Here is a 21,127-nt window from a genome sequence, read left to right on the forward strand (position 1 = left end):
CATTGTGGGAGACTTGGCAACTGAAACAGCTTGGCAGTCGGTACAGGGGCAGAGATACTATTCAGCTGGGCTCTGGACTACTTAGTGTACTTGAAAATGTCAGTGGTTGGGCCATGAAACAAAATTGCATTTGAAACAAATAAAATAGCTGTTGGCAGGCATACTTGGGCCCTGGCTCTTCACGGTTGTGTGTACCTGCCAGCATGGATTGAAGAACAGCATTTGCACTTAAGTTTGGCCTTTTTTTTAATTTTATTTTTTTCAAACCAATTAGGTGTTTTATATCCAAATGCTGAAAGTGCATCGTGTCTGCTTTTGGACCTTTCTAACCAGTAGTGGGAAACGAGCTTATCCATAGTGTGTCCTTTGCCTTTTTCCAAAAGGATATTTTGGAAACAATCCAAGTGTCCATTTGGACATTCAAGCACCACTATGTCATTTATCTAAGAACATTTATTTAAAATCTAGTCTAAGCATTTATTTACAAGCAAGTTATTTAGGTCAAGTTCTGTAGTTTCTTTGATACTTATCCAAAATGGTCTAAGACATTTCTCTCAGTAGACAATTCTCATGGAAGTCTTAGTTCAAGTCTCATTCTAAAAACAGTTTCCTAAATATTTTTCAATATTTGAATTCTTCCCTCCCTCCTTCCTTCCCTCCTTTACAAGCCCTCTAGTACAAGAAAAAGTAGTCTTTACTGATGCAGCTGTTTTCTGGAGCCCCAAACTTAATGAATCTTCTATTTCTTCGTAGGTAAATTGCTGTCAGCAGTTGAAATTACGCAAACAAGTTTTAACTCCGGCGCTTCTGCTCTCAGTATGTCTATACCAATGAATTCAGAAGTTGGCTCTGATATTCTGTCACTCCGTGAACTCTCTCCCCGCTTCTCAAGATCTTTTGGAGACAAACCAGTGAGTCAGTGCAGTATGTCCTGCCACCAACTGGAGATAACCGCTCTGCTTTCCGCACAACGGGAGGCAGAGTGTTCAGCTGTCTCCAAACGAGCTGGACCAAACCAGCAGCTGCAGACTGCTTCACCTGACTGCCATCCTGACGGCGAGGGTCCCATGCTTGTCGCAAAAAGCGTTCAGGATCTGCTAGCTAAAAATGAGTCAGAAGACGTGAATAGCAGCCTGCAGAGATGGACTGCCAGTTCTTTGGCTGGAGTTAAAAATGAAATGGAAGTTGACAGAGGATCACAAACTTCAGGTGTAGGTAGTAAGGGAAATAAGGGTCAAGAAAGTGATTCTTTGGTTGGATCTGGTGCATTGCAAGAAATACATAAGCTTTTGGCAGAGGCAGAGGATATAGCTGGCAGGTGGAGTGATCCTGTCTTTTCCACTGCCTTTTCTAGAGAAACTTGCGAGTCTCCCCCAGTGCTGATTAGAAAGGAGGATGGCCCCAAAGATTCCAGGTTAGTGAAAGACAGCGTCCCTCAGTTTCAGAAGATAATGTCATGGGATGAGACTACGACTCGAAGAGGTATGCAAAAAGAGGGGTCGGTAATAAAGCCTCTGAATTATAACACGTGCAATTTAAGGTGGGAAAATTCATTTGATGTCAGTTTGCACAATAGTGAAGAGATGATGAAGGAAATGACCAAATTGTTTAGGACAGGAAAATCTGTAGGAAGGTCTGAGCCAGAAGGCTGTAGTAGTGTAACTGCAGACAAAAATCAACCTGGTTTTGTGGGTCTTGCACAAAGCAATGGAAGTAGTGAAGTCAGCACTGGAAGAACCTCCGAGTTGGGGAATCCTTCTTCCTCAGAGCCTCTAGGCAGTGTCACTGATGTCCCAGCAAGCTTCCAGAGCATGTTGTCTAAAGCTAGTGCAGCTGGCAGCAAAGCAGGAGGCATGCGAGAGAGCGATGACAGTAGCAGTGGAGATTCGCTAGCTGCCCATGTCAAAACCCTTCTGAGGAAGACTTCTTCCTCCGAGCCTCTAGGCAGTGTCACCGATGTCGCAGGGGGCTTCCAGAGCACGTCGTCTAGAGCTAGTGCAGCCAGAAGCAAGGGAGGAGGCATGCAAGAGCACGATGACAGTAGCAGTGGAGATTCGCTAGCTGCCCATGTCAAAAACCTTCTGAGAAATGGGTCGCCTGGGATACACGCACCACAAATTCTGAAGAGTGAAGATGAAGAGGAGAAGAAAGCACGAGGTAATAAAATGGCTTGGTTGTGTTTTATCAAGTGTTATGTTAGAATGGCAAATCTTAGGTAAATGTTTAAGGGATTGCTTTGAAATGAAAGAGTATGGATGTAAGAGGACCTCTGAAGTCATCTGAGTCTCTTCCCCTGATTTTAAAGGTGTTTGTATTATATTATATTACATTATATTCGATAAACTTTAATGGGATAGGGCTTAAATGATCAACGTTTTTCAGTCATCTTATGTGGTATGATAGAATGGGATGGAATTGGCCCTTCCAGTTTGAATACCTTCTTTTGCCTACCATTGACAAGAGGAAGCGTTTTGTCCACATAGCCATTAGGCACGTGCTAGGGTAAGAATTTGGGAAGGGATTGTGTGAAAGAGTGTCGACTTGAGTCTGAGACTGTAAAGATGAGAGAACCAGGCAATGCCTCTTGGATCCATCTGTCCAAAGAAATGTTCCAAAGACCCATTTTAAATTGTATTCCTGGTCAGTCTATCAGTATTTGATAGTGGTTTTTGTTCCCTCAGTCACGGTAGCTAGAAATGCATAGCAAAGTTTTGATTTTAAGTTGTGAAATGGTATTGTACATGATGTGAGGAAATGGAAAGGGAACCGCTTTCTCTTTTATATTCTTTGTGTAGCATGGGTGAAGCTAAAACTGGCCAGCCGATCTCAGGAATCTGTCTCAGACCTGAATGAAGAGAACCAACGAAGAATAGAGGAAATAAAGGCAGAGCTGCTTCTGAGTGCCAAGAAATCTGCACTAGCCAAGGTACAAAACGGACAAACCAGCTCCTCCGGAGAAAATTTTTGAAGTGGGGGATAAATGCCACTGTCTTGCTTGTGATCTGAAAATGATGAATGGTATTCCTGCAATATTTTTGAAGATTGGTGGCTAGACAGGGAGAGGGGGATGCAACCTAATGAGAGCACTGTTCAGCGGAGGTGCTTGTTTCGGCTTAGTCGGTTCCTACGTATGTTTTAGGACCAGCCATGGCGCATGCTGTTGGGTGGTTTTTTTTGGTTTTTGTCTTTCCTCAGGTAGTAGTTGGTGATCTTGGGCGAGGGGGGGTGATTTGGGGTGTGAGGAGGTGGCACACAACTGAAGATGTTCTGAAGGAAGGGGTGAAGGACAGAGATGTGGTCAGTGATGATGCGATGGGAGAATTGGCGTTATTGCGGTGACGAAAGTGCACGCAGCTCGCGATTCTTAATTGGCTTAATGAGTTCTGCTTTTCACAAAGTATTTATGCCTGTGCTGACCGTGCCTTGTAAACTCCTCCTTCGGTGGAAGGAGTTTACTGCACAGTGCAATATCATTTAGGTGATAGCAGTATTTGTTGTGTTACTTCCCATGTGTTCTGAAATGTTTGCAAAGGAGTGTGATATTTATTTTTGAAAGGATGCTTCAGTGAAGAGGGGAGTAAATTGTTCCTCCTTTGTTGTTGACTCTATCAAAGGTAATGGGCTTCAAGTGTGAGGAAGTCTTATTAGAAAAGAAACTCCTTAACGGTAAGGATGATGAGAGGAAGATTATGGAGTGTTAATCATAGTATATTTTTAAGAAGAGCTTGGGTGTGTATCGGTAAAGAATAACCTAAGTGCAGTTGATGCTGATTTGAGGCCGGGATATAGACTAGACGAGCTTTCAGTCTCTTGCAGCTCTATTTTTCTGTGAAAACTTGACATTGAATTCTTGTCATGTTTTGCATATCTCCTTTGGAACATTTCTAGTTCATATATTAACATATAGTATATCCGAATTGGAATTTATCTAAGCGGGAGTATATTACCTTCAGTTTGACTTTAAATAGCCATTTTCAGCATTCCTCTGATGTCCAGTCTAATTATGTCATGATTTCTAGGGGCTGTCTGTGTGCCCCAAGGTAGGGCACTAGTCATAGAGAGTATTTTGGACAAAATAACAGACTGGAAAAATGTGGAGATGTTTGTATAACGTGAGTAGTGGCCGGATGATGTATTCGTGTGTGCAGGATAGAGAAAACCCAGAGCTACAGGTTGGGGCAGTTTCTGAGGAGAATGTAGAAAACTTGCATTTGAAAATATAGTCATAATCTGTCCTAAATTTGGTGTTTCAGGTAAATGCCCTTAGCTTTAGCAATATATCTTCCCTATTTTTTTTTTTTTTTTTTCCTCTTTGTAGACTGCCTGCCTCCCAGGAACAGCCATAGGGTTTTGTTTGTTTGTTTGTTTTAATTAAAAGCCTTGAATCAGCAAGAATGAAAACCAGTGTTTTAAGGGTAGTCTGTGTTTGTGTTTGTAGTTTCTTGGGCATGAACAGTGTTGGTAATACAGACATCAGCTTCCAAGAAACATCAGACTGAGCCCCTCGGTTATTCACATCTTGATGTAATCTTTGACTCGAGAGCCTGAAAAAATATATTTTAACAATTTTATTTATTTTTAGAAATTCAGCCAATTCTTAAAAAAGAAAAATACCCACAAATACCTTTTTTGCTTCAATCTACTCATCAAAAACTAGAAGCCCTGAAGCTTTTTTTTTTTCTAACTTTTAGATTTTGTTAGATCACAGCTTTGTCCCTAACATTAACTTGTTACAGACTGGAACCAATATTGTACCTTTATGTGGTTCAGTGCCAGCTATGAATTGTTTTATCCCAATTTAGAGTAAGAGAAAATTAATCATAATTTTGAAAACTAAGATTCCAAGACATTGCTTTAGGCCAGCCACAACCTTTTCTGCTTTGAACTTGAAAATATTTTTGCTTTACAATGGCTTTAATTTGAGACAAAAAATGGGTTTGAATTTGCAGAATGAAGGAGGCTGGGCTTCTTTGTTATACTTAAGATAAATGTGTTTTTCCCTCCAAGCAAAACAATATGTCACCTGAAAAATACAGATTGTTGAAAACTATTTAACTGAAAAAAATGCAGCCAGTTTTATTGCTGACAAAATAACTTACTATAAATTTAATGGAAACTGTTCTGTAAAATACCTGTTGAATTTATAGAGCAAAGCTGACAATTCGCTGACTTAAAAAGAACAGAGCAAAGATTATGAAAAGATATTTTCCTTCTACTAAACTTTAAAGACTGAGAAAGACAAACTGTTCCTAGCACTCATGCAAACAATTCTTTCGTCAGACCGTCATCTTTATTTAGTGCTCCTGATGCAGGCTTAGGATGAGTGTTCTTTTTGGAAACTTAAGACTCTGCCTCTCGTTTTTATAGGTGACAACTCAAGAAATATAGTGTACCACCGTGATATTTTATTGTTTCCTGCAGGAAGCATGTGAAGCTTGGCTATAAAAAGAAAAGAAAATGCAACGAAGGAGCAGGACAGCTTGAGAGAGTTCTTCTCAGCGATCTTTTACTTCTAAAGATTGTTCCATCTTTTGAGATAGTCGAGTATCTGTTTGATAGCTGTTTGTCACTGGTGATGTGTTAACAGACACTCTAAAAAAGAAGCATCATAATGATTTCTCAAGTTCTAGCTGAGCAGAGTGTTTAAGGAGGTGATTGGGACATATGCACATAAATGGGCTCCAAACATGTACTCAAGTGCTCAGCTGAATAGTGGCCCAAAAAAGGGAACATTCAGTATGAAAACTGAATTGTAAAGAGGTATCTCTAATAGCAAGCAATGCTCACAAATTTTCTTTTCTTTGTTTTCTCTTCTGTAAAATTGAATCATAGAATCACAGAATCGTTAAGGTTGGAAAAGACCCTTAAGATCATCGAGTCCAACCGTTAACCCAGCACTGCCAAGTCCACCACTAAACCCTGTCCCTAAGCACCACATCTCCCCGGCTTTTAAATACCTCCAGGGCTGGGGACTCGACCACCTCCCTGGGCAGCCTGGGCCAGGGCCTGACAGCCCTTTGGGGGAAGAAGTTTGACAGACCTTGCATAGTGAATCTGTTTTCTGTACCCTCAATTCCTGGAGTCATCCTGGTGATTTTATAGCTCTTCCATTACATAAAGAGGGTACTCTGCTCACGCTGCTCACACTGTTATGCTTTTATAATACTAACGCTTGGCAGAAATGCTTAGGAATAGTTGGCAAACATGGAACTTTTGACATAGAGGGTTTTTTTCTAAATTTCATACCGACTCCATTTGATGCTGACTCTTCGTAAAGGTCTTAATTGGCCATTCATGGAAAGAGAAAGTGCAGTGTGTTGGGCTTCTTCAGGAGGAAAAGAAGACAAAGGCTGCAGGTTGATTAACTGCAAATGTTTTGTAAAGGGGCCTAAGAAATGTGACATGTCAGATTGTCCAGGGATGGGTCTTGTGAAACATATAATAAGCTGATGGCACTCTCCTATAAACTTGTTTGTGATGAAGGGAGGCAGAGAGTTGCAGAGACATTCCTATAGATAGGTTGCTGTTTGATTAATAATTTCTACGTTTGTGGCCATGGCGGTGTGGCTGTAGAAATCTGTTTTTCGCCTGAGCAGGTAAGTTGGTGGTGGAGTACTTATTCTTTTGATAGGCTTGAGGAGTTTAACCCTAGGATGGGTGATGCTCTTCAGTCACAAAGAGCCATAGAACGATGTGAAGGGATTTTTAAGAAAAGCATATGAAAAGTTGATCCTAGGCTCCAGAAATCGGCCCCGTTACTGTTCTTCTACTGAAATCGTTAGAGTCTTTCCAGATAAGAAGAATTTCAAGAATAAAAACTGGGGAAAGCCAAAGACTTGTAGGTGGCCTGCTGTTCCAGGAGCATTGTCTTTCAATTTAACCTTCTTCTTGTGCTGTTTGTACGTGTACGTTTGTTTTGGTTCCCCAGTTGAGCTCGAGGGGTTTTGATCAGTTGATGTTAGATGCAATTAAAGTTTCAGCATATTAAACCAAAGAATTTACCTTCTAAATTGAGGACCTTATTACGCCACCTGTGTTTTTATGGGTGCCAAATAGCTATTTCTTGACTTACCTAAGAGCATTCTCCCTTTGTACACTGTATTCTTCCACTGTATGCAGTATTTTTCCACTCCTTGTACTTTCGCACTTTTTCAGGAAGTTCACTGAGTTGTAGCTATAAATTTGCACTGCAATCTCTTGTGGAACATATGCCATACAGATCTTTTTTGGAAACATGACACATAACAAGCACAATAAAACATGTGAAAGGCTTGGGAAGATGAGTTTATAGCAACTTCTGTGCTTGCTTTCAGTAGTAGGAGTTGCTGTGTATTACTTCAGGCCATCGAACCGGTACGTGGTTTAGGGAAGAAACTGTCTCGGGAGCATCCCTACCCTGGCACAGGACTGCGCTGTGTCCTTGCATTTTTCTGCAGTCCCTTGTTGTCCCTCTTGGCTATGGGAAATACAGGAAGCCAAATAAACTAGTTTACTTGCTTAGAAGAGATAAGGCCACAGAAAAGTACTGCTTTGGAATAATAATCCAGACCTTGCTGAAATAGCTTCCTGCTAATGACTTCTGGGATGTAGAAAGGATGGAAAATCTGTTGTGGAATACTTGTTTATTCTTTGTGACTTACACCAAAAATGTTTATGACTGATTTTTATTTCCAAATTCCAGTTAGCTTCTGTGGATGTAATCATCCAGGGGCCTGTGCTGAACTTTATTAAGGAAACATACTCTGCTGTTTCCACAGTTGTTCCAATCGGTAGGAAAAAATATAGTCCAGAGTCGTCTTTTTTTTAAAATAAGCTTATCTAGCCCATCTCCGTGGCAGTGCGTTTATCTCAGATTTGCTCTCTGCACTTCAATGAAAGTATTGTAATTTTTAATGACGCTTAAATTAAGGAAGTGCAGATACTGATAAATTAATAAAACGATGTCCACACTTAAATTCTCTCTACCGAAGGCTGGTGGCCTATAGTTTCCTATGCACTAACATGAGCTCTCCTGATTTCGATGTAAGGTTTGGATGCTGATGAAATTATTTGTCTTTTGTCTTGTCCATTTCCAGTGCTCACTAACCGTGATACCGCCTCTGACGCTAAACTGACCTGTCAAAAAGAATCGGGGTGAAATAATGTAAGAGGGAGCTGCTTTCTAGCATGCTGTGTGAAGCGTGGTGTGGTATTTTGTGTCAGGAATGGGACTAACGGTATGATACATTGATACATGTTTTAGTTAGTGCATATCTAAGTGAGGGGAATCTCAGCGTATAGATAAATGTTCATTTCTCCAGAATTGATACAGCTACTTCCAAAGGTTAGTGTTTCAGTTGTTTTGTTATTGCTCCTCATTGGAGGTGCAGTGTTAACAGATCAGGTGAGTAATTGCCTTAATTTGCTTCAGGGCAAAACCTGTTGCAGTTTTTTAATCAATTAAAGTAAATTACTGTGAGTGGTAACTTAAGGTTTTCCCAGTTGTACTTGCAAGGCTTTCTCTTTGTGCTCTTAGCGTAACAGGCTTTCTGCATGCGTCTGGGAGTGTGATGTTTTATTCGCTTGTTTGTAGTGTGATCTTTAATCTAGAGGTATTTGCCTTTCTTTTCTTCCAAACCACCTTCTCCTTACAGCAGTCAGGTAAGTTGCTGCAAAGATCAGCTGTCAGCATTTGGGAGCTTCTGCTGTGATGAGAAAAGTCTTGGAAGCAAAGGCCCTGTCCATCCCTGCCTGCTGATCCCTCCGCACGCATGGGGAGTTGCAGAGAGTAGGGAAACGAGGGTGGTGAGCCAGTCGGAGAGAGAGGATCACGTTTTGTCTGCCCTGTTGATCTCTGTAAATCTCTGCAGACAATGAATGTGCCTCGTTAGTATCTGCTGTTTGTAATGAGTTGAAAGAAGAGCCTGGAATATCCAGAGTTCATCGAGTATTTAGACACATTTATTTCTACTTTGCTTGGCAAGTAATGAGAGCCACTTGCTGAACCCTTCATACCTTTTATCTCTGTATAGTATATTTAGTGCTTTGTCTGCAAAAGGTGCGTTGAGAAATCAGGTTACATTTTGAGACGCCAGAAGAAGGTGTAGGTTCCTTAGTGAGCAGGGGCTGTAACCCTGGGAATTTTCCAGTTAACTGCCATGTCAGTAATCTGCCTCATTAACAGGCAGCTGGAAGTGAGATACTCTGATGAGTATGCTCAGAGAGTAGGGCCTGGAGTTTCTTTGTCTGATTCTGCTGAGGGGCAATAGCATATGTTGCTTTCATCTTATTTACCTGATATAATAAATTGCTGCTGATTGTTGCTGTTGGGACTTTTTTTTTTTTGATGGTGGAATGGGGCTTGAGGTACAGGAGAAGACTGAGGACTGGAGAGCATGCTGAAAAAGGGAATGGTTAGTAAAATCAGGCAAAGAAACCAGGACAGAAGTTAGTACTGAAGTTAATTACTAGTTTCAGTTTCCTAAATGACCACAGGCAGGTAATTTAAGGCACAGCATTTTATACTGTTGTGTAAAATACATGCCAGAGATGCCTGAATACGTGTAGTCAAGGAGCAGAGTCCTAAATATAGTGGCTCTGACACTGGGGAGTGGTACAGGTGTGGGACAATTTGCATGGTCAAAGGTGTAAATGTAACTTATTTTTAAAAAGATTTTATGAGCAAAGAAAACGGACAGTGAACTTGGTGGGATTAGTGCCTTATCTGTTGCTAGGAATACCTTCTCTTTTTTGCAGCCTTGTCACCAGCTTTCCAAACAAAAAAATAGTATTTGTGGCAAACATACCTGTTTTGATGGGAGAGTGAAAATGATCTGCACCTGAGAACTGGAAAGTTTTTACAAGTTATCATTTACCTCAAAGAGCAAATCAAAGCTCTGATTATTTTCAGTCATTTTTTAATTATTGTCAGCAGTGGGCAGTGACCATAAAAATAAAAAGATTTATTACAGCTCTTGTCTGAGAGGGAAAGTGGCATGCTTGTTTTAGGGGAAAAGAGAAGTATCAATTACGGAAAGTGAAAGCTTTTCTAATTAAATATTTTCTCATGCTTTGTAAAGAACAGCTTTCTTTTCTTCCCACTTCTACCCATGTAACTCAGTTCCTTTCATTTTAGTTCTGCTTCATAAATGCTAGAATCAAACAACTCAAGTGCAAGGGAAAACCTTTTATGTCAAATTCTGTTTCATATAGCGATAGTTATGGCATAGCAAAATGCCAGGTGCAGAAGTATCCCTGTAACCCTAAATTGTCATCTCCTGTAGTGCTTTGATAGCGTGGAGTTTGTCTGGGCTCTGGTCCAAACCAGAAGAGTTTTAGTGTATGTCTGCTACCTGATTTCTTGGAGGTCGCCAGAACTTCACATTACATACTCGGTTAAGGTTTAAGTACTTAAAACTGGACGTAAACGTGGGTTTCTGCATTGTCTTGTTTTTCCGTGGAGCTATGAAGGGATGCCTTTCATCAGTAATTTACAGATAAGTTGTACAGTAGTTAAGTCGTATACGAGATCTCCATCCTTGGAGATTTTCAAACCTTGATGGGACAAGGCCCTGAGCAACCTGTTCCAGCGTTGAAGTTAGCCCTGCTTTGAGCGAGAGGTCAGACTAGAGACTTCCAGAGGTTTCTTCCAACCTAAGTGTTTCTGTGATTTTGTGTGGCTAATTGGCTATCTTTTTAATTAATAAGATTATCACTGAAATCACGAAGATTTAGCGATGTGTGTGTATGTCTCTCAATCCCATTGAACTTAGGCAGTGAATATTCATTCCAAAGACAGTCATTATTCCTAGTGTGTTATGAACTGGGTTTATAACAAATGTCCAGCTGTGTACAAAGCCAACGGATAGAAAGGAAGAAAGTTTTATTCTTGTTTTCCAGTGAGCGATGAGATGTTGAAGAAGTATTTACAACTCAGCCTATTTTAACAGTTACAACTTTATCGTTCACAAAACTAACGGCTTCTGCTACAGATGTCACTGCTGCTGTTTGTTATAGCAACTAAGCCATGTTAGCTAATTTGCTGGCACTTAAAATAAGACAAATTTTTAATTTGGTTCAGTAACAGATGAATTCTAGAGAAAGCGTGTGCTCGTTCATGATGACAGACTCTTGATTATTGACAGCACTAGTCTTTCCTTGAATTCTGTGATCCAGATTTTGGTGAGGGCGATGTCCTGGTTTCAGCTGGGATAGTTAATTTTCTCCCTAGTAGCTGGCACAGTGCTGTGTTTTGGATTCGGTATGAGAACAATGTTGATAACACACCGATGGTTTAGTTGTTGCTGAGCAGTGCTTACACCAGTCAAGGGCTTTTCAGCTTCCCGAGCTCTGCCCGGTGCACCGGGAGGTGGGAGGGGGCACAGCCAGGAGAGCTGAGCCAGCCTGGCCGCAGAGCTATTCCGTCCTGTATGGCGTCATGCCCAGTATGGAAACTGGGGGGAGTTGGCCATGAAGTGGTGACTGCTGCTTGGGGACGGGCAGGGCATCGGTCAGTGAGTGGTCAGCAACTGCATTGCGCTTCACTTGTTTTGTACATGCTTTTATGATTATTATTATTATTATTATTTTCTCTTCCTCTGCTGCCCTGTTAAACTGTCTTTATCTCAACCCACGGGTTTTACTTTTTTTTTTCCGATTCTCTTTCTCTTTTTTCCAATCCTGCTGCGGGCGGGGAGGGTGAGCGAGCAGCTGTGTGGTGCTTAGTTGCCAACTGGGGTTAAACCATGACAAAGGTTCTATTGTAGATGTCACTGCTGCTGTTTGTTATAGCAGCAAAACCGTGTTAGCTAATTTGCTGGCCCTTAAGACAAATTTTTAATTAGTTCCATTAACAGATGAGTTCTAGAGAAAGCGTGTGCTCATTCATGATGACAGAGTCTTGATTATTGACAGCACTAGTCTTTCTTTGAATTCTGCAATCCAGATTTTGGCAAGGGTGGGAAATTATCCACATAACCTATTTGAATTCTTCTGTATTTTTCAGGATCCGTGGGTGTGTCGTTTAGAAGCTGCTTCTGAGTATAGCCACAATCAGGAACAGGACATAGAGCGTTTCAAAGCTCCAGGTGACAAAAGAGTTCAAACTGACAAACACACACGAGCCGTCAGGACTAAGGAGCTTTTAGAGTCAAGCTTACGACAAGCCATGCCATTATGTAGAGCTGATCCTTCCGACTGTTGCCTGCTGAAGGATATGCAGTTTAAATCTTTGAGTACCGTTCAAACACCGATCTGCAACCAACATCAAACGGTTGCAACTGGTCATTCTGATGCCCTTGTTGAACTTCATCCACCATTGCAGAAGGAATGGGGCACATGTGCAGTAAGGTCTGCAGCGGCTTCCGATATACAAACAGAAGTCCATTTACCTGCTCAGAAGAAGCTGTCTCTGGAAAACTGTTCTGAAGATATGGCTAAGCAAATTACTTCTATCACCTTTTCATCGCGAAAACGTTTGCAGTCACCGTTGACTTCCGTGGCACTCAGCAGTAGTCTTGCTAGATATGGTCTTGATGGGATAACGCCTTTGGAGGTTGACTCTGCTAGCACGGAGGAACACAGCCATGACAGACAACAGTGGGAAAGATCTAAGACCTGTCCTCCTTCAAGTCCAATGCTTGCTGGCTCAGTGTCTAATGAGATTGCTTATACTGCTGAGAAAGACAGGTTTCATCATGTCTCTGCTGACAGTAACAGAGTTGGAGCTTATCAAGAAACAGACTGTTTGTCAGATCGTGATTCTGTAAGCATCCGTGCTGATAAAAGGCAGACCCTTAGTGCAAAAATTTCTGATGTTCTGCCTCAAGATGTGACTGAATTGGGCAGGCATAGTGCCAGACTCGTGGGGCTTGACTGCGATGTAAGATTCAGTCAAGAAATGAATAGATTTAATGAACCCCATTCTATAAGCTCTTACCAGCAGGAGAAAAGCGGCCCACTTGGCCACATCCAGTTTTATGAGAGCTTAGAAGGTTCAGGTCCAGCTGTACAAACTGATTTGCTGAAGGGCCGTATTAAGTTGTTGGCAGAAGAGAAGAAAAGTCCTTCTGATGGAGTACCTCTCATTCAGAAAGAGGCTGCGAGAGAGCAAATTGATACGTCTCACCATTCATCTACAGATGAGATTTTATCCACCACGTCCGTGTCTCCTTCATCACCAACTAAGAAAGTACTGTCTTGTGTCCACATAACTCTTTCCTCGAAGTGTAATAACTCGGAGCTGCGTGGTGACCTGAATACTGAAAATGAGACGAGATCGTGGGATAAACCTGAAGTTAATACTCAACCAGTGTCTTTAAAAACTCCAGAAACTTTAATAGAAGCTGTTTGTGAATTATCAGATGCTGACCTTATTCCAGAAAATCAGAGATCTTCATCTTTCCCAGTGCCAGTGTCTTCAGCAGATCCCTGCCTGGTGCTTTCCTCTGTTACAAGCAGAGCAGGGCCAGAGCTGCCTCGGCAAAGCAGTGAGAGACCACAAGTCACTGTTCTGGGTGCAGGGGGACGTAGCCTGAAGAATATCTTCAACTCTGCAAAAACTGGGAAAAGTACTTCTGATGCTACCACTCAGATAACAACAGAAAGTCCTGAAAAAACAACCTTTTCAGCAGAAATTTATGTTAATTCACAGGAGAGTGAAAATGCTGTCCACCCGTCGTCTCTCCAGAAAGCACATGAACTTCCCAACAACACAACTTCATCTCTTAACAAGATTTCCTCTTTCCCAAGGCAGGGTGGTGAGCGAATTAGTGTCTTATATGTATATTTAGACTTTCATCTATTCAAGTTCAAGATATTTATAGGTATTAAAAACCAATAACAAACCCAGCTTTTTTGTGGAAGTAACATTCTTGAGATAATTTTGATGTTTGAAGTTGCTCATATGGGAAAAAACCCAACCCTTAAACTTGGGCTTTGCAGTCTTGTGGGTAGGGAGTTTTATCAATAGAGTTGTGATTCAGTTCAGGTTTATCTGGAACTGAATTGGTTGGGTACAAGTCTGGTTCAAGAAAATTTTCTGACATTTGTTTCTAGTTAATTTGTTTTGGTTCGCTGCTTAGAGTTTATCAAGAGATATATCTGATTACTGATTTACTCTCTAGTCAAAGTAGTACAAAGACTAAGAGGAGAGTATGCACATCCCTATTTTCAATAGAATGAAATAGAAAATGTGGCTTTTAAATCTGTTGACGGAGGAACGTGGATGTTGCACAGTGGTTTCCCACAGTGGTGTTTTATACTACTGATGCGTGTAGACTTGTGTAGTTTTCATGATTTCTCCTGGGCTCCAGGCTTTGTATCTCTGTTCTCAAGGTGTTTAAAGTAGTATGAGTTGAGACAGCAGATTCTTTCGTTATATCAGAGTGCAAAAAATATTTCAGCTATCTGATCACCAGATCTTTGCTATTAGAAGTCAGGTAATGTTCTGATCCAAATGTTTGCCGGAATTCTGGTATGACAGCACACTGTTTTTATTGACTTGAGAAACAGATATCCGTGCTCATTTAAAATTGTTTCATTAAACATGGTTCAACTGGGAGCTATGTGGGTATGTGAGTTATTTTTTTTAAGTCAGTGTTTGTCACCCTAGTCTCAAATTTAATATTGAATAGGGTAAGCAAGCTGTTTTTTCTAGCTAAGCGACAGTCAACCTTCTAACCATTGGGTGGGTATTAAATAATTAAATTAATTAAATAATTAATAATTGCAATTTACTTTCCTAAAGAATAGGGTATTTCTCCAGATTTACCACAGTGAACATCTTCAGCAGTCGCCTCGGGTCCTGATTTGTTGCTTTTATCTTCAGTTGCACTAAAGGATTAAAGCCTGACTTCTGTTAATTGCTTTGCCTTCCATCCCCACAGATCAGCCCTTATTGCTGCCGTATAAACCTTCTGGAAGTACTGGGATGTATTATGTTCCTTATCTAAAGGCAGGATCCAAAATTTTTCCAGTTGAGTCAGAAAACAGCGTTGAGAGCTCTCACTCAGGTACTTAATTATCTTGGGTCTTGCAAATGTAGAATGATGGTTGTAGTTCATGGATCAAAACATACCTGTTTCATCTGCAGAATTGTCTCAGTTGAGCTCAGAACTCTTCTGTCCTACCAGTTTAGAGTAAGTGCGTTGATTTTAATAGAAAAATGTCTTTGTTCATGTTCACACCACTTTATAATGCAAAGATGGATGAGTCCTGACTGAAGGCTATGGTTTCAATTTCTTTGATGAAAGGGATGTTAGTATTCCATTCTGGCAGTGAAAAGGAACGAGACTCAATGTTTTACAGCTTGATAATTTCCTTTCCTCTGGAATTACTGTTCAGTTTGGACTCTTTCATATCTCTGCCAGTTCTCTTTCTTTTTAGTTCCCTTATTTATGTACATTCTCCCCCTTTTTTTGTTGATTTGGTATGTGTGCATTCTGAAATATCTGCATAATACAGCACGCATTGCAGATAATAACTTTCTCAGTACTGAATTTCTTTCTTCCATGTTAGGGGATTCCAGTGCAGAAAGCCTTTCTGTAAACAACGTAATTCGTAACTGTGGTTTAAAATATATATTCACCTCTTCCTCACATCCTCCCATCTTCCAGTAAAAAACACCTCTCATTTACTGGGGGAAAGGATGCTCTGTGATTCATCAACTTCTTTTGCTTTCCCTGCTGTTATTTTTCAGTTCTCTCCTATACGTAAAGAATGCATCACTTAAGCATTGCAGGTCTTATTTGCAGGTTGTTTTCAGTCAGAGCTTTTTGACATCCAAAGTTATTTGTAGATAAAACTAACATTACAGAGATGTCCGGTTCCTGACAGTTGTGCCCCAGGGGAGTAGGTTGATACAACAGTGACGGTAAGTGCAGAGGTTAGTCATTATAGCCACAAATTCCACTTGTAACTGTTTACGCGTGCCTCTGATCATCACCTTTTTCCAGTCTGTCTGTTGTAATATGATCAAAATGAGAGAAACAAATGTGATGCCAGTCTGTTGTTTTGCAGAAGCTATGATGCTAGATATAAAAATTCAGTATGCATATGAGGCAATGCAAGGTTCTAGAAAACGTACAGCAGAATTAAAAAATAAATTTTGGTTTTTAAACTCCTTGCTGCAGCTCGGATTCTTAGCTCACGAGTAGTAGCTGAAGGAAATTGAGTTGAGTAAGTCCGCTGAATGTAACCAGTTGGTGCTGACAAGGACGATAAATCAGTTGGGGGACATTTTAGGTTTTTAACATGAGGAGACGGTGATACGATAGCAAGAGAGCTCTGCTGCTGTTGTCTTGAATTCTTGTTTAGAGGTTATACAGACCTACTCTAGCCTTGCAGTTTTTCTCCATTGCTACTCTGAGCTCGGAAAATAGATATTTACCTCAGTCAGTGAAAATGTCTGGAATTTTAATGTGAGCAGGAGGGAGTCTGGCCATTCCAAGTCCTGTGTCTGGCTTCCTAGCAGACTTCTCTAATGCTCATTTTCTTGTATTCTTCCCTGCTCATTAGTAGAATAGGTAAAATTTATCCGCCTCTCAGGGAAGAACCTTGTCACCAAAGATCATGGAAAACAACGTGGCGCAATACCTACTGCTGCTGTATTGGTCACTAGAGCTGCTCCCTAGGGATCATGATTGCTGGTTGGTGAATGTACTGGTACTAATACTTGGACAACAGGCTTTCTTTCAGACGTTGTCTTTGTTGTGAAATTTCTGTATCTATTTTTCCTGCTTCCTCTTTTTACTCACAGTTATTGCTCTCTTTCTCTGTAGGGTCAAATGATGCTCTTCCTCCAAGGTTTCCAGCAAACGTCCTTGGTTTAAGGGATGATAATCCTCCGGACAGTATGGCTATCAAGCATAAAGAAGGAATCTACAGTAAGAGGGCCAAGCCCAAGCTAGCCTGGGCTGAGGAGCAAACGATGCCACTGGAAGCTTCTGCAGGTAGTTAAAGTGTGTGTTTAATTTTACATGGGTTTTCACATGTAACAAGAAAGTAGAGCAAAAGAGTTGCATTTCAGGATCCATGATTTCTGGTCTCATGATATTGCTGATAGCTTGCCTGAAGATGCTGAATTTGACTCATTTTTCTCTTCCCTATCTTTCTGCTTCTCCCTGTCTGCCCAAATACTTGGACACATTAGTATTTGATAGCATTCCAGTGGCCCCAGTGCTTATCGGAGCCGTCGTAAGATTTTTTTTGGGGGGTTTGATGGGGTCTGGGTTGTTTGGGTTTTGTGATGGTTTTTTATTTTGTTTTGTTTTTTGTTTTTTGTTTTTTGTTTTTTTTTTTTTTTTAAGGCACTCTTAAGTTTGTGAAGTGCAAAGTCTTTTTTTTAAGTGTAGAAAGGCCGCCCATGTAGAAAATGACAGAAATTCCCTGGTAAATAAAAGCAGATGGGATGGCTCTGTATATTGGGTTGGGGTTGTGTTCCTGCCTACAAATACACTGATGCCTTGTGATGTCATGTACATCTTTGTAATGTTGGTATTTAACTGGATTTTAATTTGATTTGACTGCTGTCTCTTTCTTCCTCCCCTCCATTAACCTTGTTGGATGGTACCCCTGAGGGATGAAGGTCAGGGTTTACTACTATAGTAGCCTACTTTAAGGCTTTATTTGTTGAGAATGCTGGCAAAATGAAATTATGCTGTGCTAACTGATGATTTTGACACTGTATCTCATGACAGTAGCTAAAATTAGTCCTGACGGACACTCCTTTTGTACAAAAGCTCATTCTGTGATTTTGCGTGGCTGATAAACTTCCCTGAGTCTGAGTAGGGATGAAGATTTTTGTTGCGTCTGAGAATTGCATTTTGTTCCTGGACAGAAGTAACGGTACACAGAAAATGGCTGAGTTGTTGCCACCTCTCCTAAATGCAGCTATTAATTCCTCAGGGAAGCTGTTTATTGCACAGTACGGTATTTTGCAACGTGCTATATTAAACAAAGAGTGAGCAAGTTGCAAGGAGGTAATAGAATTGTGGTTGTTAATGAGGGATGGGACCCGAAACATATGAACAGCGTAATGGATTCTGAATTAGAGAGTTCCTGCTCTCTTCTAGGCAGTCACATATATAGGGGGTTTGGGAGCCCGTGTATTTTTCTTAGTATCATGTAAACTTGTTTTATGAAGACATTTAACGAAACAGATTTTTATGGAGTATCCCAGTGTGATTATTGTTGCCCTTTTTAAGCAGGCAGCTCAATATGCCTGGGGTAGGGTCACCCCACAGAGCTGCACTGGTGTATTGATAGGGATTCCTTCTGATTATTTTAATTCTTCAATTGAGAAGGGGGTTTCTTTGAAGCTTTTCTCTTCAGCATGGAGAGATTTTGGTATTTCCAGAAAATAATTTTTATTTCCAGAAGATAATTTAAAATGATTGCATAAGGCACACTTGTCCTGGTTTCAGCTGGGATAGAGTTGATTTTTTTTTCCTAGTAGCTGGCACAGTGCTGTGTTTTGGATTCGGTATGAGAACAATGTTGATAACACACCGATGGTTTAGTTGTTGCTGAGCAGTGCTTACACCAGTCAAGGGCTTTTCAGCTTCCCGAGCTCTGCCCGGTGCACCGGGAGGTGGGAGGGGGCACAGCCAGGAGAGCTGAGCCAGCCTGGCCGCAGAGCTATTCCGTCCTGTATGGCGTCATGCCCAGTATGGAAACTGGGGGGAGTTGGCCATGAGGTGGTGACTGCTGCTTGGGGAGGGGCAGGGCATCGGTCAGTGGGTGGTGAGCAATTGTATCATGTATCACGTGCTTTGTATATTATTATTGTATATTATTATTATTACTACTACTACTACTATTCTATTTCATTTTACTTCAATTATTAAACTGTTCTTATCTCAACCCACGAGTTTTCTGACTTTCACCCTTCCAATTCTCTCCCCCATCCCACTGGGGTGGGGGAGCGAGCGAGCGGCTGGGTGGTGCTTAGGTGCTGGCTGGGGTTAAACCGCGACAGCACTGAACTTCATTGTTTTATGTTCATTTTACTTTTTCGGTAAGTGCACATAGGACCAATTGTTGAATTAGTGCAATGGTAAAGACAATGTTGTCTTAACCTGTTTTTTCTAATGGAAAAAATAATTCCCTGTGAGCATTTATAAAATACAAGGATATGGAGACAAGTGGAGTAAGATAGAAAAATGGTTGTCTTCGTTCACTGCGGGTGACTCGCAAGAAGAATGCTGGGTCATGGCGGTAGAGCTGAAGAAAGAGTGCAGGTATAGACGTGAGCTCTCCAAACAAGAATCTGCAGCAACAAACAGAGTACCATGTTGGAGCAGAGATCAATGGATCCCTGTCTGTCTGAATAGCCTGGATACAAATGAAAGGGGAACACAGGTGTCAATATAAAATTGTCTAATAGTGTTTTTCTGTAGCTGTGATGGTCTAAAGACACAGGCAAGAAAAGAGCTGTAAGTAGAAATAATCTTTTGTTAAACCAGCCATTACAGTTGGAAATTTAAGCAAGCTTTCTGAAGAGACTTGCATGTCTAAAATCTTCTCTGACTTCTTCAACTATATTTTTAGATGGTCTAATAAAAGATTACCTCTACCCACAGAGCTTGTCTAGAGGTTAAAATTATGCAAGTTATGGTTTTGGTTTTTTTTAAAAAAGTTTCTCTATATAACCTTATTTTTATTTTTTGCCTGTTTGCATTCCTTCCATTTTGTTGGTAACTTTTTAAAAATACAGAAATAGCAAAAATTCTGCATAGTATTGCCAAGCCTGATCTCATTTGTCAGGAGGATGTGGAGGAATCCTCTTACATGAGTATATAAACATTGACCTTGTATGGAAGGACAAATTCCTCCAATTTCAGAGTTCGTGAGACTGGGTCTGGTTATGCTATTCATGATCTTGACATTACACTGAAATGTCTCTGTGTTGGGAAGGGAAGAGATGTATAAAATGTAAGGAAAACAAGTGACTAAATGAAAGTAAGGTTTATGAGGCAGTGTGAACAGTATGAATTCAGGCAATCGTAACCCTTCCTGAGCTTATCTTGCATCACTTTTTCCCACGTGGAACTGAGGTTTTATAAAACATAGCTTGTAATTCTTGATGAGGTAGGTAGGTGTTTTCCTCCTGGGGCAGGCTGTGGGACTTGCCACCCTTCTGCTGAATCAGCGGCACAGCTTGCTCAAACGAAGAAAGGAAGATCTGGTTTCCAGTTCTGTTTTCATCAGTAGATCACAATCACGGAAACAAAACTGTTTAAAACAAGACAACAAAAATACAAACAAAAAAAAACCAAACTTGGGAGGAATGTTGGAGAGCTAGAGAAGAACTAGTATGAGTGCGAGTCCTGCCATTAATGGAGCTTGATATAGAATCACAGAACCACAGAATCATTAAGGTTGGAAAAGACCCCCAAGATCATCAAGTCCAACCGTTAATCTAGCACTGCCAAGTCCATCTATACCATGTCCTCAAGCACCACATCTATCCGTTCCTTAAATACCTCCAGGGATGGGGACTCAACCACTTCCCTGGGCAGCCTGTTCCAATGCCTGACCACCCTTTCGGGGAAGAAGTTTTTCCTGATATCCAACCTAAACCTCCCCTGGCGCAGCTTGAGGCCGTTCCCTCTCGTCCCATCGCTTGTTCCTGGGGAGCAGAGACCGACCCCCCCGGCTCCAGCCTCCTTTCAGGCAGTTGCAGAGAGCGATGAGGGCTCCCCTCAGCCTCCTCTTCTCCAGGCTGAGCCCCCCCAGCTCCCCCAGCGGCTCCTCCCCAGCCTTGTGCTCCAGCCCCTGCCCCAGCCTCGCTGCCCTGCTCTGGCCACGCTCCAGCCCCTCCATGGCCGCCTTGGGGTGAGGGGCCCAGCACTGAGCACAGGACTCGAGGGGCGGCCTCACCAGTGCCCAGCACAGGGGCACCATCACCTCCCTGCTCCTGCTGGCCACACTGTTCCTGATACAAGCCAGGATGCCATTGGCCCTCTTGGCCACCTGAGCACACTGCTGGCTCATGTTCAGGAGGCTTCAACCAACACCCCCAGGTCCTTTTCCGCATATGTATTTGCTGACAGCTCCCCATTACCTAGTCACTGCTGTTACCATTAGTAAATGGACTGTTCTTCTTTTTTATTGACTTTTTTATTTATATTAAAGCTATTACGACTCT

General features: G+C 41.4%; 1 protein-coding gene across 7 annotated transcripts in view; it reads left to right on the forward strand.

Annotated features, from left to right (window-relative positions):
• The window catches only part of ALMS1 (ALMS1 centrosome and basal body associated protein), a 78,531-nt gene that overhangs the window by 35,124 nt on the left and 22,280 nt on the right, over positions 1–21,127 (forward strand). For 4 of the 7 annotated variants that reach the window (XM_087737273.1, XM_087737269.1, XM_087737271.1 and 1 more), the window contains exons 7-11: positions 754–2,157; positions 2,796–2,926; positions 11,984–13,802; positions 14,865–14,990; positions 16,758–16,928. In XM_087737273.1, coding sequence (XP_087593399.1) covers positions 754–2,157; positions 2,796–2,926; positions 11,984–13,802; positions 14,865–14,990; positions 16,758–16,928 — 3,651 coding nt within the window. The remainder of the gene's footprint in view (positions 1–753; positions 2,158–2,795; positions 2,927–11,983; positions 13,803–14,864; positions 14,991–16,757; positions 16,929–21,127) is intronic. The other 3 variants (XM_087737270.1, XM_087737274.1, XM_087737275.1) reach the window with 1 other exon arrangement.

This window comes from Nipponia nippon, unplaced genomic scaffold (assembly GCF_047370975.1).
Source record: "Nipponia nippon isolate SJK-2023a ecotype South Korea unplaced genomic scaffold, ASM4737097v1 scaffold_6, whole genome shotgun sequence".
NCBI lineage: Eukaryota > Metazoa > Chordata > Aves > Pelecaniformes > Threskiornithidae > Nipponia > Nipponia nippon.